The sequence below is a fragment of the Castor canadensis genome, chromosome 12 (genome assembly GCF_047511655.1).
Source record: "Castor canadensis chromosome 12, mCasCan1.hap1v2, whole genome shotgun sequence".
NCBI classification, from domain to species: Eukaryota; Metazoa; Chordata; class Mammalia; order Rodentia; family Castoridae; genus Castor; species Castor canadensis.
The window spans coordinates 84,816,675-84,836,709 of record NC_133397.1 but is presented as its reverse complement, the minus strand read 5'-3'; the positions used below and the strand labels follow the sequence as shown (position 1 = coordinate 84,836,709).

Sequence of the window (20,035 nt, the reverse complement as noted above, 5' to 3'; positions counted from 1 at the left end):
AAGTGCTCTACCACTTGAGCCATGCCTCCATCCCTTTTTGATTTAGTTTTTCTTTCAGATGGGGACTCTTGCTTTTGCCCAAGCTGGCCTGGGACCACAATTCTCTTACCTCCACCTCTCATGTAGAGGAGATTACAGACACACTTTGCCATGTCCAGCTTACTGATTGAGATGGAGTTTCACTTTTTGTCTGTCTTATCTCCACTTCCTAAGTAGCTGGGATTACAGGTATGAGCTACCAGATTGTTTTTAAGGAATGATTTTGTAGCAGAATGTATATCAAAGGAAGGTCATAAGCAGCATCATCAGCATTGTCTGGGAGCTTCTTAGAAATGTGAGAATATCAGGCCCCAGCCCAGGCTCACTGAAGCAGAACCTGTGTGGAGCAAGCTGTCTGGGTGGTGGGGATGCCTACTCACATTGAGAAGCACTGCTGTAGCTTCCTTACCCCACTTTGATGTGCTGTGACATTCTCCCACGCCAGTAAATACTTTCCTATAACCTGATTTTAGTGATGTATAACACATCTGTGCCTCACGTCTCCTCTGCATGTTTGCCACTGATGAGTATTTAGGATGGATATTCCCAGGACACTGGTAGAGGGAGCACTTGGTGATTGCTTCAGAGTCCCCAGAAGTGGAGTGATTCATGCAGCAGGAAGAAGGTTTTGAAGGCTTTTGATCATTGCTGCCAGATTGCCAGCCCAGAGGGATGCAACTTGACCAGCCCCCTAACCCTGCCTGAGTTTCTTAGGGGGCAATTGCAGTGAGAAGGAAGGGCTTGTGTTTGGATGAGGTACATGCAACCAGAAACTGTGACACGACGTTCCCTTGCAGTGTTTGTGTAGGTCTGGAGTGATGCCTTGCTGGGAGGAGGCATTGGGCCACCCCAGGCTGGGCACTATTCTGGGTGCTGAGCCACCAAATGACAAAGCACTATTGAAACTCCTGTAAGAGGACAGGCCATAGCAAGTAGCAGGGGTGACTCAGGCTCAGTGTGGCTGGCTCAGCAGGATGGACTCTCAGCTGTGGGTCTCGAGGGGTTTGCCTGCTAGCTGGGACTGCTCCTTGGAAGCGCCATTTCTCGGGCCCCAGCCCCATTGCTTCAATAGCCCACCCTGCTCCATGGTCCCCTGGACTGCCTCCTAGGACACAGGGGCCTTCCCACCAGCCTTTTGTACTTGTCTGGGGAGAAGGCCGAATGGGTGACAGTGGTGTCATCTGGCCAGGGTGAAGGTGGTGAACCTGCAGACTCTAAACCCCATACAAAGGCAAGTGGATATAAACCACCTTTAAAACACTTGGTGTCTGCTTTCTTTTGTCACCATTAACTATACTTGTTACACTTTCTTCTTTAAATTGTAAACCTTTTGATTAGAGCTCTGTATGCAATTACCTTTTGGAAAACAGAAAATCATGCTAGGACTTTTTTTAGAACCACCCTCAGATGTCCCAGTGCTGCCTGCCTGCTCCTGGATTTTAATAATACAGAATCACACCCATTGGTTGCCTGGAGCCTTTTGTCAACATTCCAGACATTGCCTGGAAACTGCTGACTGTAGCTGGCCAGCAGCCATCGGACTTGGGATGAACTTGAATTGAGTGGCAGTCAATGCTGGTGGCAGGAGTCTATTATTTTGAAGTGGCAACTGCAGGTAATCAGAATGGTTGTCACCAGGCTCCTGGTTTTGTCACATGGAGAGCCCAGTCAGGCAGGCTCCATTGGTGATTTGTCTTGAGTGGGTGTGGCCTGTGCACCTGCCAGGTGTGGTCTTCAGCAGGGGTGGCTGGAAATCCTGTCAAGGCCACAGGGAATGGAGTAAGCAAGTGTTCGGCTAAAAGCAGCATTTGGAAGGCCCCAGAAAGTTTACAAAACATATCTAGGACCTGAGGTGGCACTATAGGTGCTGAAGAAAAGATAAAAAGAAAGTGAAAGCTAGAGATAAGTGCACAAGGTACAGTCGAGCCACAGCCTCTCTTTCTGTAGAGAGCAAGTATACATCAAGGGAGGCTTGCGGTGGGGTGGGGGCCTCAGGGCTGAAGTAAGAGAGGGGAGCCCTGGGTGCATTTAACTCATAGTGTTTTAGATTTTCTCAGCATTAGGTCTTGTTTTTTCCTGGGATCTGCCCTTCCTTAGGTGGGGAATGCAGTCTCATCCTCTCAACCTTCCCATGCTTCCATGGTGAGCACAATAAAGCACAGCCCAAGTTTGTTGTGTTTTCTCCTCGGCAATTCAGCGGTGACTCCAGTCACGGGGAGATAGGTGACGTGATTCAGACCAACTCCCCGAGGAGTCAGGCCACCCCCACTCCTGGCCCTGGGGCTTGGAGCAGAAGAAGGAAGTACATGTGTTTCTCAGGTATTACTGCCCTGTGCCTGCACACCTGCCTGAGAAGCTTGCGGATCTCAGGAGTGGCCAGGATTGGCGAAGCGCTGATTCCTTGTGGCCCAGTGGAGCTGCTGGGGGAGACAGGGACAAAGGCTCGTGATCGGCACCCGGTGGTATTCTGAGAGCCCTAGGCCACTTGCAGGAGGACCAGGAAGCCCACTCCTTTCCCTGCTGCTAGTTTCCACAAGGATGAGAGAGCCAGAGGCTCACTGCTCGTTCAGGAAGATGGCTGCCTTTTACCAGTGTGTCAGGCCTGACCCCAGGTGGGTCCCTGAGAGCGAAGAGATGTGGTGGGGACACTTGAGGAAGGGGAGGTCATGTCACTGCCAGGGAATTTTGGAGGGGGGGGATGTCGTCATTCCTTGGGGCTAAAGCTAGACCTTCAGCATCTAGTGTGTTATGTTCTAGAATGTTTGTGACCTCTTTCCTTACAGACCTTATTCTTCCTTCTCCGATTGTGTGAATTTTGGAACAAAATGACTTTCTTTGTTTCCTTTAACATATGCACACATATTTGGGGGAAGGTTCTGGGGAGCGGGGAGGACTGGGCAAACAGAGCATTTTTCTCTTACTATACTAATATGTACACCTTAGATCTGTACAGCATAGTTGATGTACTAGGAGTGGAGGGAAGGAAACCAGAGGTCAAAGGAAAAAGACATTGTAGTTATTACCTAAAGCTCAGCACCAAAGGTCCTGGTGCCCAGCTGACAGACACAGCTGTGGGAGACACCCTGCCTGAGCTCCTGCACAGTAAAGGCCAGTGACCATGTACACAGACACTTTGCCCTGCTGTAGGTAACCTTATCCCTGGAAGGCTTTAGGCTGTTAGTGCATTTTAATTCTGTGCACAGGAGTGCAGAGAGAAGTAGAACTATGGCTTGATTTAAATTCATTTGCTCAGTATAAATAAATACACAGTGTGTCATACCCCACATAGAAAATTCCCGATATGGCAACCTCCATCAATCCAGGAGATTGTTACATCTGCCCATCACTTAGGCTGGGTGGATAGTCTTGGGAAATTTGCATCTTTGGAAGGACCCACCCTTCATCCTGGCAGTGATTGAGGACTTGGAGCCCATAGTCCATCTCCCAAGCCTCACTTTCTTTTTTCATTACATAGGAATAGAGACCCAGTAACTGAAGGATTTCTTATGTTCTTAGGTAAAGCCTTGTGCATCTAAGCCATCATTATCATTACTGTTTCATAAAAAGTTTTACCATAATTATTCAACCTTTGTGTCTAATCCTGCCTACTTCGAATGGCCAGGATAGAGTGGTGGCATGACTTCTTACTGATAGGCTTTGGAGCAGCATGTCTTTCTACTAGAGAAACCTTAGCACTGCATCTGCCGTGCCACAGAAATACCAGTCACATCTGTGACATTGTAGATAAACCAAGCAGTGTGTTTGGTATATATCGTAGAAATAAGGGCATGTACTACCTTAATAAACTCATACAGTTAAAAGTAACACAGCCCTTGTAAAAGTGTTCTGGAGCGCCAGACACCAGGGTCCTATTCGTTGCATACGTGTTCAACATTCACTAGGTACAGGTACAGCTTGTACCCTGGGGCTGAAGTTTCCAAGTTAAATAGCATCTTTGCAAGATACTCCTCAGCATTAGAAGGAATTTATATTTCCCCAAGAATTATGCAAATAGAATTTCTAAAATAAGGTTGGGAAGTTTGAAGTGCTGCTGCTTAGCTGTTTTTGAAGTAATGGTTTTGTAGAAGTCTCAAATAGATTTTTTTTACTCTAATAACATGAAAATGTCAAAACTAATGTTTTTCAAATCTCATATGAAAACATTCACCTCTGGATGAGGGACAACAGGTTGGTCTTGTGAAAGTTGTCATGTAATGCCATCTGAGATGTGACTTTCAGACTATGTTAAGGCTGCTTATGCGAACAAAGATTGTGTGTGTGTATTAGCCACATGCATTCTTAGCTAACAAACTTAATTTGACTGATTATAAGGACCCTGAACACTACTAAATCAGCTGTTATGTAACTAGTGTTCAGAAAATAGTAGTTTATCTTATATAAGATCCTATTTATATTCTCATAAAATGATGCTGTTTATCTTGTGTATGGCTGAGCTTGGGGGATTAAGCTGTAGTGTTTCTTCTGTAAAGAAACAGCCCAGGGAGTTGTAGCCTGCTGCTTCAGTCTCTCTAGATGCCTTCACTGTCCATTCCATGGCTAATGGGAAGTCTGAAGTAGGGAACAAGGTCTCTACATAGGAACTCCTCTTTAGGTATGTATAAACCTATAGCTGTCCATGACTATAGAGTGTCTAAAGAGGGACAGAAGCAAGAAAAACCCAGGCTAAAGAAAATGTGATGGTCTAGCAAAGTCACATATTTTTAAAAAGTCTGATCTTGAGACATTGGGGTGCTGTGTGCATTCAGGAATTGTGGATGGGTAGTGATTCTACCCATCTTTTAACAGCAAGTGATTCTTTCATCCAACAAATGCTACTGCTAGGTTCAGTCACTCAACAGTATTTCTGGAGCACCTGCCATGTGGCAGTGCCATTGGGTACTGGTCCTATCTTCGTAATAGTTTGTCTTCAGTGTTACACATTTAGCAAGAACTGGGGATGACTCAGTTCTCTAGGTCAAGATTTATTTAGGTTTTTTTTTAAGATGAATGTTAATTATAGGATAGTAGGACACTTCACAACTGACCAGCCGGTGAGTTCCTTCACGTTCCTTTCTTTCTCTGCTTAAAGCTGTGTCACAGCATTTGCGTATTCTCCAGTTTCCAGCCCCTTGCCTATGAGATTCTATTGCTTCTTTTTCTCTCTTATGTCAATGAAGATCTAGCTCTGTATCCTCCCTGTCTTTCCTGCCAGAAGGGCAGAGAAAGTTTTGCAGAAAGCTAGGTGTCTGCTTCAGGGCAGGAGGTCATCTGGTCTGAAGAGACAGTTGATTGTGCAAGATTCAGTCTCCATGCCACTGCCTCTGTGTGGTGGGTACAGCAATCCAGTCCCTCTGTTCTTGAGGATAATAATATCATTAAGCAGCAGCTGGCACAGTTTTTGAACAGAGATTTCTCACAGGAACTTTGCGAGCATTACACATTCCATTTGCCTCAATAATGTGAAACTTATTTTTCTAAAAACGGAACAGGCAGATCCTGGCATGACTCACTAGAGAACAATAGTTAAGTCATAATTTATTTTTGTCTTTTTGCCCAAGAAAAGGAAGGATTGATTAAATGCATAAGGAATGTAAGAAGGCATACCTTTGAAAGGGGAGCCAGATCAAAGAATCACACAAACATATATACAATTAGGTCTGTTTTGTGAATGAAAGTGGGGGTGGGGGGATCTTGCAATCTGTCATGGGACTGAGCTTCTCTTTGGCCATGGCATGACACAGACAGTAAGAGATTCTGAAGAGATTGAGGCAGCAGGGCACAACTCTCTGGGCTGTTTCTTAGAAACACCACAGCTTCATTCCCACAGTCTAATTCATCCTAAAGGGCAGATGAGTCTTCTTGGGGAAAGAGAGTTGAAGCTGAAATCTGAAGGATGAATGGGAGTTCGTAAGACCCAAGTGGAGCATGAGGGTAGGGATATCATGTTCCAGCAGAAGGAAGAGCATCTGCAGACCCTGGCCAGAAGGAAATGGAGCACTGTGATGATGGGAGCAGGGCTAAGGTGCATGTTTCTGCCTATTGTGCATAGGGCCTCTGCTTGGGATCCATTCTACCTCCTCTTGTTGGTATTTAGACCTACCTACATATAAATTGTTCCTCATTCCTGCCTGCGGCTCCAGGTTTCTATTCAACATCATACCATTTTTCTTCTAATACTCATTTTAGTCTTAGTTTTCTGAAGACAAATTATATCGAGTCTTTTTTTCTGAAAATGCCTTCACTACATCCTTCTTTTTTCTAGTAACATCTCCCCCCAACCCAGCAATTTGGTTGACATAGTCTACATACCATGGAGTTCACCTGTTTAAAGTATACAATCACTGGATCTTATCAGTTGTGTACCTGTGGACACTCTAATTTTAGAACATTTTCATTTCCCCAAAAAGAAACCTGTGCCATTAGCCCCTCTCATTCTTCTTCCTCCAGGACCCACTCCCCAGCTCTAGGCAACCCTTAATCTATTTTCTGTCTCTATGGATCTGCCTATTCTGAACATTTCATATAAATAGAATCATGCAGTATTTTTTGCAACTGTTTTTCTTCACTTCTCATAATATATTCAAGGTTCATCCAGATGGTAACATGTATCAGTTCTTTACTCCTTTTATTGTTGAATGATTTTCCTTTACATGTATGTAATACATTAAAAATACCTGTATCAACACATGGGCATCTGAGTTATTTCCATTCTGATGATTATATAAACAGTGCTGCTAAGAACATTGCTAAACAAGTTTTTGTGTGCACATCTTTTCATTTCTTATTGTGGAAATGCACACAATTTAAAATGTATCACCTTAACCATTTTTAAGCATACAGTTTGGTGGTACTGAGTACATTCAGAGTGCTGTGCGATCACAACCATCCATCTATCTCCACAGCTCTTTTCATCTTGCAGAATGGAACTCTGTGCCCATTAAAAATAACTCCACAATCTCCAGACCCTGGCCACCGCTACTAGACTCTCTATGATTTGGAGGTCCTTGAGAACCTCATTTAAGTGCAATCATACCGCGTTTTTCTTTGATGGCTGACTTATTTTAATGACTGTGGTGTCATCCATGTTATAGCACATGTCAGAATTCTCCTAATAAAAATTTAAGGCTGACTGACGAGGGACTTACTTGTGTTATTTTGATATTTATTTTAGTGTGCATGTGTGGTATGTGTGTAAGAGTGTGTGCTTAGTTGACTTTTTTGGTAGTAAAGCATTTAAATTCCTTTCTCATTTCCTTTTGTGCATATTCTATAGTTCTCTTCTTTATTACCATGGTGATTGTATTTGATATTCTAAAGTTATAATACTCTAATTTGAATTTATACCAGCTTGTCTTCAGTGACACACAAAAGCTGCTCCTTTATGTTTCTCTCCTTTCATTTGTTGATACCACAAAATTATACCCTTATACAATGCTTGACCCAAAATACAGATCAGTGATTTTTAAAAAGTTTTACCTTTTAAAATAATGTAGAGAACAAAATATGAAGTTACAAACCAAAGTTACAATAATAGTAGTTTTAGACAATAATTGCTTTCTCTCTCTCTCCCTCTCTCCCTCTCTCTCACCAGTACTGGAATTTGAAGACTTGAAGTCAGGGCCTTGTACTTGCCAGGCAGGTGCTCTACCACTTGAGCCACTTTCCCAGCCCCACCCCCCTTTTTTTTTTTGCGTCAGTTATTTTTCAGTTAGGGTCTCATGCTTTTTGGACATGCTGGTATCAGACTAATTCTCCAACCTGCACCTCCCTTGTAGGTGGAATAATAGACATGTGCCACCATGCCCAGTTTGTTCTTTGAAACAGGATCTCACTAACGTTTTGCCCAGGCTAGCCTTGAACTGCAATTCTTCTATCTTTGCCTCCCAAGTAGCTGGGATTATAGGCACATTCATCACTGCACCAGGCCCTAGTCTGTTAAATAACATAGAAAATGAAAAATGGAGCTACAAATCATTGTTACGATGACACTCACTTTTATGATTTCCATGTATTTACCTTTATCGAGATCTGTATTCTTCATATGAGTTCAGGTTCATGTCTTGTGCCCTTTCCATCTTATAGGACTCTGCAATGTTTCTTTCAGCACACTTGTAGTAGTAGGAATTTCCTCAGCTTTCCCCAGTAATATCTTATCCATTGATGTCTTAATTTCTCCCTCACTTGAAGGACAGTTTTGCCAGATAGAAGATTCTTGGTTGACATTTTTTTCCTTTAAGCACATTGAATATATCAGCCTGCCACTTTCTGGATCCCAAATTTTCTGATGAGAAATCTGCTAATAATGTAAATAACCCCTTGTATGTCACAGATCACTTCTCTCTTGCTGATTTTTGTTGTGTTGTTGTTTTTGTATTGCTGGGGATTGAACCCAGACCCTTGAACATGCTAGGCAAACACTCTACCATTGAGCTACATCCTAAACCCATACTCTGGCTGATTTTGAGATTCTGTCTTTGTCTTTCAATAGTTTAATTATAATGTGTCTTGGTGTGGTTCAAATTCATCTTACTTGGATTTCATTGAGATTCTTGGATGTTTATATTAATTTCCTTCATCAGGTTTGGGAAGTTTCCAGCCATTATTTCCTCATCTCTCTTTTTGTTCTGAACTTCCCATATGCATATCTGGTGGTCCAGTCAATGGTGTCTTATGAGTCCTTTATGTTACATTTACTTTTTCCAGTCCTTTTATTCTTTCTGTGCCTTACTCACTAATTCCCATTGTCCTGTTTTCAAATTTGCTGCTTCTTCTACCTGCTCAAATTTGTCTTTGTATCCCTCTACCGAATTTTTCATTTCATTCATGGATTTTTTCATCTCCAGAGTTATTTTCTCTTAGATTATTTTTCTTTCTTTTGGTATTTCATTTTTGTTCATAATTATTTCATCAATGTCCTCCACATCTTTTTTTCATTTTTGACCCTCTTTTTTTAAGTCTTTGTCTGGTTTATCCTCCATCAGTTCTTTTTCAGAGATAGTTTCCATTTGTCTAATTTTTCCTTTGAATGGGCCATACTTTCCTGTTCCTTTGTAGCACTTGTGATTTTGTTGTTATTGTCACTGTTGAAAACTGGACATTTTAGTCTAATTGGTAACTTGAAATCAGATTCTGTCCCTTCCCCAGGGTTTGCTGTTTTGGGTTTTTTGTTACTGTTATTACTGTTTGACTTATTGACTGTTGTCACCTATCTCTGGGTTGATGATCAATCTGAATGGTAAAATTAAGGCCTTCTCAGGTCTTTTCTGAGCTTGCGTCTTTCCCTGAGTATGCACTGTGACTTCCTAATTTCCCCTGTTATATGGGGGCTTTTGAATGACCTAGTCTTTAGAAAGGTCAAAAGGAACAGGTGGGGGAAGGTTCACCTGAAGCTGAGGGGAGTCTTGCAACAGTGGAGGGAGGACCAACAACAATGGCACCTGCCTCTCCACACCTTTTTAATCAGAAGCAGCAATTAAAACACAGTGTTATGGAGACAAGGTCCTTTTGGCCCTTTCTGGCTCCTATAAACTTGTGAAAGCTGGAACATGTGTATAGCTGCTTGCCATAGGGCTGGGGACTTTGTACAAGGGTAGATGCTACTATGCTAAGAGCCGAAAGTGACAGAAACTAACCACAATTTACCTTCCAATCCTTCTCCTCTTTGCAATTCTTCAGTAGAATCCAGAGTTCTAAAATAGTCACATCACATAGATTCTACCAATTTAGTTGTCTTGGTGGAGAAACAGATTCCTAATGATTTTATTCTGCCATCTTCCCAGAATCCTCCAATGACATAGGTTTTTATTTGCCTTTGTTAACACCTAGGAATGGAATTGCTGAACCATGAGGTAATTTTATGTTGCCAAACATTTCCAAAGCGGCTTCTACGTCTGACATTTCTACCAGCAATGGAGGACGGACAGCTCCAATTTCTCCACACCCTTTCAAGAGCTTGCTATTCTCTATCTCTGTGATTACAGCCATGCTAGTGCGTGTAAAGGCTGACGTGTATCTCTGTGGCTTTGACTTGCAGTTCCCTAATGACTAAGTGTTGAGCATCTTTTCGTGGGCTTATTAGCCATTCACTTGCCACCTTTGTACAAGTTTCTGTGCAGATTCTTTGTTTTTAAATGTGGTGTCTTTAAATAAGGAGTTTTTAAAAAGTGTCAAAAGTTTTTTATGTTTGAATTAGTCCCTGACCAAACACGTGATTGCCAAATATTTTCTCCCAGTCTGTGGTTGTCTTTACACTTTCTGGGTAGTCCTTTAAAACAAAAGCTTCTGATTTTGATGAGTTCAAAACTTTCAGTTTCTTGGTTGTCATGTTTAATAATTGCCTAACTTAAGATCATAAATCTAAGAGTTTTTATAGTTTTAGCCCTTATATTTAGATCTATAACCTATTTTGTGGTAACAAGCACAATTTGTTAAAAAAGACTGTTCTTTTCCCCCGTTGACTATCTTGGCATCCCTGTTGAAAATCAACTGACTATGATATTCTGTTGATTTGTCTATCTGTTTACTAGCATGATGAAGTTTTGAAAATAGAAAGGGTATTTCATCTTCATTCTTATTTTTCAATACTGTTTAGGCTATTCTGGGTTAAAAACTGATAGAATAATGAAAAAACTGATAGAATAACTGTCAATAATAAAGACAGTTTTATGTCATGGGTAATTTTCTGCTTATTTGTTCTAGCCATTTTTGAAAGTGGGGAACTACTCCCCCCAATTATCGAACCATTACAGTTGACTCATCATCTTCATTTATCAGCTTTTGGTTTAGTATATTTGGACTCTGTTTTGGGTGGCACACGTGTTTATAACAGATATAGTCTTCCTGATGAATTGATACTTTTAACATTACAAATGACCCCATCCATCCCTAATACCAGTTTTTTTCCTAAAGTAAATATTTTGTAATACTAATATAGCCATTCCATTGATCACTTCACTGGGTTAATTTTCACATAATTGTGACTTTCCCAAATTACTTTCCCTAACTTATTTCTAATTTTATCTCCTATTGTCACAAAATGTACTTTTTAAATTTTCAACCCTTCTAACTCTATTTAGGTTTATTTTATGGCCTTGTGATGGTGTATTCTAGAGAATCTTCCAGGTGAGCTTAAGAAGGCTGTGTATTTAAACAGGAATTTCTACTAGACCTAATTAGTTGAGCTACTTTTTCCTTTATTTTAACTTATTTTTGTCAATGAAACTAAAGTCTTTTATAAACATCACACACTTATTTAGTCTGATAATCTCTCTTTTGAGTGATTATTCTGTTTACATTTAATAGCATTATTGATATGGTCAGATTTATGTGTGCCATTTTGCCTTCCTTCTTCAATTTATTTCATGAGTACTTTGTTCCTCTGTTATTTCTTCCCTTTATCTTCAATGAATATTATCTAGCATACATTTTGATTATGTACTGGTTTTTACTGTATTTTCTTTGGGGTTTTTTAGTGGTTGATTTAGGCCATATATATGTATGTATTTTTATTAGTATCTATTGATTGTACAAAGCTGTGCTATTGTGACATTTCCATACGTCCATATAATGTTCTTTGGTCATTGTCACACTCTCCGTTACTCTTTCTTACTCCTCCTCTTCCTTTTTTACAATTTTAATTAGTTACCATTATTCTGTTTTCATACATGCGTATAATATACTTAGATTAAACTCGCCCCCTGTCATCCACTTCTTTCTCCCTCCTCCTTCCCACTTGTTACCTTCAAAGAATCCCCTATTTGCATTCATGTCATTTTTTTAGGTCTACATTCCACATATGAGAGAATACTTACATAATTTTTCTTTCTGACTCTGGCTTACTTTGCTTAACATGATGATCTCTAGTTCCATCCATTTTCCTGCAAATGAGCAAATGACATAATTTCATTCTTCTTTATTATTTAATAATATACCATATCACACTTTCTTTATTCATTCATTGGCACCTAGGTTAATTCCAGTTCGATATTATGAATAGTGCTGCTATAAAATGGATGTATAGGTCTCTCTATTGTGTGCTAGTTTATATTCCTTCAAATGTATGTTAGGAGTAGTATAGCCAGATCATTTAATGTTCTGTTTTTAGTTTTTGGGGGAACCGCCATACTAATTCCCATAATGACTGCACTAATTTACATTCCTACCAAAAGTGTATAAGGGCTTCTTTCTCCCCATTCCCTTGCCAGCATTTGTTGTTTGTTTTTTTGATGGGAGCCATTCTGACTAGGGTGAGATGGAATCTCAGTAATGTTTTGGTTTGCATTTCCTTTATGGCTAAGGATGTCAGACATTTCCCATGTATTTACTAGCCATTTGTTCTTATTTTGAGACCTGTCTGTTCAACTCATTTGTCCACTTATTAATTGGATTGTTTGCCCTTTTGCTGTTTAATTTTTTTAACTCTTTACATGTTTTGAATATTAATTCCTCATCAGATGAATTAGCTGGCAAAGACTTTCTCCCATTCTGCCTGTTGTCTCTCTATTTTGGTCATTGTTTCCTTTGTTGTTCTGATGCTTTTTTAACTTTATGCAATCCCAGTTAGTAATTCCCACTCTTATTCCCACTCTTATTTCCTGAGCTATTGTAGTCCAATTCAGAAAGTCATAACCTATGTCTTTCTCTTCAGGTGTTTTCCCTATGTTTTCCTTAGTAGTTTCAAAGTTTCAGGTATTACATTAAGGTCTTTGATCTATTTTGAATGGAATTTTGTATAGGGCTAGAGAAAGGGATATAGTTTCAGCCTTCTACATGTGTATAATCAGTTTCCTCAACACCATTTGTTGAGCCGGCTGTCTTTTATCCAATGTATGTTTTGGGTACCTTTGTTGAAAACCAGATGGCTGTAGCTGTATGGGCTTATTTCTGGGTCTTTTGCTCTTGTTGAGTTTCTTGGATGGATATATTATTGTTTCTCACCAAATTTGATCAGTTTTAGCTGGAGGCATGGCTCAAGCAGCAGTAGCTGCCTAGCAAGTATGAAGCCCTGAATTCATACCCCAGTACTTCCAAAAAAAAGAGAAGATTTCAATCATTGTTCTTAGGATACTTTTCCAATAGTTTTCTCTTTCTCCTCCTCCTGTGTCTCCCATTATAAATATTGACACACTTAATGGTGTCTCAAATTTCTCTAGGATTCTGTTCATTTTTCTTTAGATTGAAACTTTTTATTGATCTATTTTCAAATTTTCTGATTCTTTATTCTGCCAACTCAAACTCCTACTGAGCCCTTCCAATTTTTTTTCATTTCAGTTATGCACTTTTTACCTCCAGAATTTTCAATTTTTTCATTTTTATAAATTCTGCCCCTTTTTCATATTCTCTATTTAACAAACCATTATAATCATACCTTCTTTTAATTATCTAAATATGGTTTTCTGTGTATGTATCTTTGAGCATATTTTTAACAACTGCTGTGAAGGCTTTGTCTGAAGAGTTACACCTATGTCCTCTTTTTTCCTTTGGTGGTACTGGTACTAGGAGTTGAACTCTGGGCCTCATGCTTGCTAGGCAGGTGCTGTACAACCTAAGCCACTCTGCCAGCCCCACCTATGCCCTCTTAAAGGTGGTTTCTCTTGCCTTCTTTTTCTTTCAGTATGAGTCAGGCTTTCCTTTTTCTTTGAAAGGGTTTCATCAAACTCTTTACATTGTTGTCTTGAAATTCTTGCCTCTCCTCTTTTCTAATAATGAAAAATAAAAATCTTTTATCTGCTATAATGCCAAACTTACAGTAAAGTCATGTAGTTCTAGAAATTCCTCATGTAATTTTTTACTAGATTCACCAATTGTTCACATTTTGCCTCATTGGCTGTATCATTATTTCTCTATATGTTTATGTGTTCATGCTTTGTTTGTATAACATTTGATAGTGAGCTAGATGAATTACATGTGTTTTTCTGAAGAATGTGAATATTCCTTTCAATAGCCATAGTGACAGTTTTCAAAGGTGGGGAATTTTAAATTACATGTTTAAGTAACATATTACTGTCTAAACCACGGCCCACATCCAACTTTCCTCATACCAATTCCTCATTCACCAGTCCTGGAGCATATTGCTTCTGTTCTGGAATATCCTGACCTTCCTCCTGTCCTTGACATGTTTTTAATAGTACCATCAGTTGCATTACAGAATGTCTCTCATTTGGGTGTGTCTGATGTTTCCTTATTATTAGGCTGTTTTTCATATACCATTTCTTTATTGGCCACTGTTATTATTGTCTTTTCAAAATTTCTGTTCAAATTTATTTTGCCCAAAGAGATTGTTTGCTTTCCATTTATTGTGTTCTAGGAATTTATTTTTTTTAAGACAAGGTCTTGCTGTGTAGCCCCGGCTGGCCTCAGACTTGTGATCCTCCTGCCTCAGTTTCCTGAGTACTGGGAGTACTGGCATGAGCCATCATGCCCAGCAAAGGATTTTTTTTATATATGCTGGGTTCAAGGTTTTCTTCAGAGTTTTTGCAAATATTTTCTCCCAGCTGCAGCTTACCTATTCATTTTTCTAATGTTTCTAAGGTTTTTGTTTGTTTTGTTTTTGCTGTTCTGGGAGTTGAACCAGGGCCTTGTGCTTGCTAGGCAGGTACTCTACCAGTTGAGTTACTCTGCCAGTCCTTTTCCATTGGTTGTTTGTGAGATAGGGTCTCACTTTATGCCTTGGCTGGCCTCTACTATGATCCTCCTATTCGTGCTTCCTGCATCATTGGGCATGACAGGTGCATGACGCATCCAGCCATTAGTTCACATGGGATCTTGCAAACTTTGCCCAAAATGGCCTTAAACCACAGCCTTCTGATCTCCACCTCCCAAGTAGCAAGGATTATAGGCTTGTGCCATTGCACCTGGCCCTAATGTGGCCTTTTAATGAGCAAAAGTATTTTGTCTTGATAAAGTGAAAAATATGTTTTTTTTCTATTACTGGTGTTTGAAGCAAGTCTAAGACATTGCTCAAGAAAATAGGTTCCTAAGTCTTCTTTTAGAATCTTTATATACAGTTTTTTCTTTTATATTTATATTTTGTTATTGGCCACTTTTTACTGTAGCTTATCTAGTTTTGGGTTCTTATTTTTCTTCCTATTCTGCCTTCTTTTCAGTTAATTAAAATTTTTAATGTTCAATTACTGATTCTCTTTGGGCTTTTTATTTTTATTTGTTTTTTATTTTTGAGACAGGCTAGCCTTAAACTCACTGTCAAAGACTTTTTCTGCATCTATTGAGGTAATCATGTAATTTTTGTCCTTGCTTCTGTTTATATGTGAATTACATTTATCAGTTTGTGTGTGTTGAACCATCCTTGCATCCATGGAATGAAACCTGCTTGATCTGGCATATGATGTTTTTGACATATTGTTGGATTCATTTTGCAAGTATGTTTTAAATTTTTTTAATTTAATTTTTTATTATTGTACTGAGGGTAAATTGTGACTTTACAAAAGTTCTTACAATATATCATAGTTGAATTCACCCCTCATCATTCCCCTTGAAAGTATTTTACTGAGAATTTTTACATCTGTGTTCATTAAAGAGATTGACCTATAATTCTCTTTTTTTGTTGTTGTGTCCTAGTCTAGTTTTAGAATGAGTACAATACTGACTTCATAGAATGAGTTTGGTGGTGTTCCTACCCTATTTGTTGGCAAAGATTGAGGAGTATTGGTGTTAGTTCTTGAAAGGTCTGGTAGAATTTGGGCGTGACTCCATTGGGTCTTGGGCCTTTCTTTGTTGGTAGACTATCACTCCTTCAGTCTCATTGCCTATTAAATATCTGTTTAATGGTTTATATCCTTGGTTCATTTTTGGTAGGCTAAATGCCTCTAGAAATTTATTCACTTCTTCTGGATTTTCCAGTTTATTTGAATATGGGCTTTCAAAGTAGTCTGTCATGATCCTCTGGATTTCATTGATATTTGTTGTGATAGCCCCCTTTTCATCTCTAATTTTCTTAATTTGGGTCTTTCCCCTCTTCTAATCAGATTTTCCTAAGGGTTTATCAATCTTATTTATCTTTTCGAAGAGACAACTTTTGTTTCATTGATTCTTTGTATAGGTTTTTTTTTTTAGTCTCTGTTTCATCAATTTCTGCCCTAATTTTTATTATTTCTTTCTGTCTGCTAATTTTGGGTTTGACTTGTTTTTCTAGGACCTTAAAGTGCATCACTAGATGATTTATTTGAGACTGCTGGGGTTTTTTTGTTTGTTTGTTTATTTTTGGTGGTTTTTTTTGTTTTGTTTTGTTTTTAATGTTGGGCCTCGAACTCACAATTGTAGCCCAAGCCTTGAACTCTCAATTCTCCTGCCTCAGTCCCCTGGATGCTGAGATTACAGGTGTGAACCACCACACCTGGCCTCATTTGGCTTTTTAGCTGAACCTTTTTGCATTAAATTTTGTAGTGTTTACTCTAGGGATCACATTGTTCATTCTCAGTACGTCACTGTCTGTTTAGAATTACTTGTATCACATCATGTAAAGTGCAAGAGCTTGTGATAGTCTGTTTTTATTCACAGCCCCATCTTCATGATATAGTCACATATTACATTACCTACATTGTAAACTCATAGTATTAAATTTTCCTTTAATTTATCATATACTCTTAAATCAATTTAGAAAAGAAAAACATACCTTTTATATTCACCCACGTATTTATCACATGTAATGTGCTTATTTTTCCTGTAGCTTTTGATTTCAATCTGGGGTCATTTTTCTTCATCTTTAAGAACTTCTTTTTGTATTTCCTATAGTGCATGTCTACTGGAAGCAAGTTCTTACACTTTTCACTTGTCTAGAAATAGCTATATTTTGCCTTCATTATTGAATGATAAATGACTGTATAAAGAAACTGAATTGCAATTTTTTTTCAATGCTTTAAAGATGCTGTTCCATGCCTTGTCTCATGCATTGTTAGTCACTTACATTGTTTGCCTGTGCGTGATGTATCATTTTTCTCAGGCTATTATAAGATTTTTCTCTTCATCTTTGGTTTTGGTATCCTATGTTGTGTCTCAAATTCCTTGAGGCCTTCAATTGCCTAGGGATGATTTTCCTGGGGTTGCTAAGATTCTTGGATATGTAATATTATTTTCCAGCATTTGTGAACATTTTTATTCATAAATTCTCCAAACATTTTTTCCTGCCTCTGTACCCTCTCACTTACTTCTGGGACTCAGTTACACTGGGTCTTACTGAACTAACATTGTGCCTCTGGTCACTGAGGCTCTGTTCACATTCACTTTCTTCCTCCATTATTTTCGTCCCTGCTCTTCAGATTGGATTATTTCCAATGATCTATCTTCAATTTGATCATTTCTTTCAATGTCTTTGATCTGCTGGTAAGCCCAGTTAGAGAAGGTTTCATTTCAGAAATTACACTTCCTGTCTTTAAGATTTCCATTTGTTTCTAAGTCCCCAAACATCTAGTACCTTCTTTAGAGTCTTTTTCTGTTATTGAAGTGTTTGATCACTCAGGTGCATTCCCTCTTGAATGATTCTGTTGACTGTTGTTCACATTTTCCTGTTTCTGTACATGATTAGTAAATTTGACTTTGTAGACACTGTGAAATGATACGCTGTAAGAACTCTGGAATCTGTTGTGTTTTCTTAAGATTGTTGATTTTGTTCTAGCAGGCTGTTAAATTGGCTAGACTCAAACCATAATCTTTATATCTCCTGCAGTGGGAGGTAGAAATATCTCACCTCATTTCTCTCAGTCTCATAGCTGTTATCTTCTGCCTGTTTCTTATGGAGTCTCCCCAATATATGCACAATTCAGGGGAACCAGAAAGTGTTTACCTACAGATTTGGGTGTTTGTCTCTCTGATGGTCTTTTCTTCCTGAGATATCATCCCTCATTTTTCATCTGCTCTGGCAGCCCTAAAGTCCGTTCTCTGATCCATGTCTGTGCTTTGGCCACTCCACACCACACAGATCTGGGAGGTCCCTCAAGTCAAAAGCCCGATACTTAATAATCTCTCTTGCATGGTTTCTTTCATTCAAAATTGATGCTATTCTTTTTTTTTAAGTTACATATAAAACAAAGGCAAAAAAAGATTAATGGTATTCTAATTTCTGCCCACTTTTTGATTGCTTATTACTGCCTTCAAATGATTACTTAGTAATTGTCCTTGACTTACCATTACTATCTATACAAGATAATTACAATATAGACTACTCTACCATTACTGGAAGCCTAATCTACCTTTACATTTGAAGGATATGTTTTCAGAATTTAGAATTCACTTTGGCAGTTATTTTCTTCATTATAATCTTCTGCTAAAAATAGTTACTTCTGATAGGATAATAGTGTGGCTGGTACAGACTAGAAAGGTGACAAGCACAGAGACCTAGGAGAAGATAACACGGGAGAGATGCTGAACCCTGCCATGGGAAGAAGACTGGGGGAGGAATGGTGGAAAGGGATGTGGAAAAACACCGAATTGAAATTGTTTTTCCCTTCCCTAAGGGTGACCTTACATAGGTTTGATCACCTCCTCAGTCTAGAAAAGGGAAAAGCGAGGTTAGAGTGACTCTTTCTGGGCCTTTGTACACCTATGAAATTAGATAAACTAGTATTCACAAATTTCAAAGGACACTCATACCCAGATGTCCCTCCAGTTTGCCACTTGTTTTGTGTGTTGGGTTTGTTCTCCACCCCAGGCACTGGTAAGAAAGCAATGAATGTAACAAGCATGGAGCTCACTCCATGAACCCTACAGTCTTAGGAAGGAGAATGTTCAGCAGACACCTCCCAATAAGTTCTTGATGAGAGCTTTGGGGAATGTCCTGGAAAGAAAGGTACCAGGGACTATGAAAGAATCCACAGGGGTCCAAGCATAGCCTGGAGAGTGGTTACAGAATTAGCCAATCTGTAGGGCAAAAGCCAAAGCTTTAACATTTAATTGCATGTTTGGTTATATGTACAGCAGACAGTTATTTCTCTTTGCATTGTGTAGGTAAAATATAGGGGATTGGAATTTTAAAATACTGTATTAAAATCTGTTCTCATTCTTCCTGTAAACAAACTTTTGTTGGATTTTTCAATAGAAACTGCAACTAATGGAGCTCTGCTATAAGCTGCGAAGGACCCAGTGGTCATAGTTCAAGGGGAGAGAGAAGGAATGGAACAGCCCCCACATTGAGACTTCTTTAGAAACAGCACTCCCCTGGATTCTGTGGGTGCCCAGAGACACAGTGATGACTACTGTGCCCTGCAGAGGGGGCTGGAAGAGGTGTGGCATCCTTGTGAGTTAATTAGAACCCCTGAAGAGGCCCCTTACGTCCATATTTAATCTATAGAATAAGATTTCCTTGATTGGGACTTACAGCTGTCAGAAAAAACAGGGACAGGAGAGTGGAGGGCAGATGCTGTTTGAGAGGCATTGGGGTGAAGATTGGCTTAACTTTGAGTTCCTGCAAGAAGCACTGTGTTCCTGTGAGAAGCCAAAGATGTGCTGAGGGATTTTAGGTATTTGCCACCTTGTCTTTCTGACGTGGTTTTTCTTCTGGATTTCTGTGAATTTTACTGGGCTGGGAACATGTGTTCAGAAGGGCAAGTTACTTGGTCCAACAGAGATGATGTTTCATTGTCACAGCTGTGGGATGTTCCCCCTGGAATGTCTGTGTGAAGAGGACACTTCTCCATCTATGTGCCATATAGTCTCCTAGGGAAGATATTTATTCCTCTGGGATGCTGGAAGTGTTTTGTCAGTTACCTGGCAGCAGTTTGAGCCGTTCAAGCCATGGGACAAGCCATTCTGCCCCATGAGTCAACTGATGACAGTGACCCTACAAGTGCGCCATTTGCAAAGGGAGACTGTGTTTTCCTAAGAGAAAATTGACACACCTGTTGCCAGGACAGGTCATTTGTGAGTGCTGGGGATGCATTTGTATGTATATAGGAGCACCTGTGACAAATGAGCCATGACAGCCCACATCAGTGCTTAGCAAGTGCTGTGTTCTGGTCCCATTAGATTAAAGTATTTGCCAGAGGTT

At 39.5% G+C, this 20,035-nt stretch overlaps 1 protein-coding gene across 7 annotated transcripts in view; it reads left to right on the top strand.

Moving 5' to 3' along the window:
- Window positions 1–20,035, top strand: part of Cracdl (CRACD like) — a 131,169-nt gene that overhangs the window by 60,988 nt on the left and 50,146 nt on the right. Inside the window, exon 1 of one of the 7 annotated variants that reach the window (XM_074050337.1) lies at window positions 2,102–2,651. The exons of 3 other annotated variants lie outside the window; for them this stretch is intronic. In XM_074050337.1, the coding sequence (XP_073906438.1) occupies window positions 2,578–2,651 (74 nt within the window). In that variant the 5' untranslated portion in view covers window positions 2,102–2,577. Of the gene's footprint in view, window positions 1–2,101; window positions 2,652–18,606; window positions 19,286–20,035 lie in introns of those variants that run through there. 3 more of the 7 variants (XM_074050332.1, XM_074050331.1, XM_074050336.1) reach the window with 3 other exon arrangements.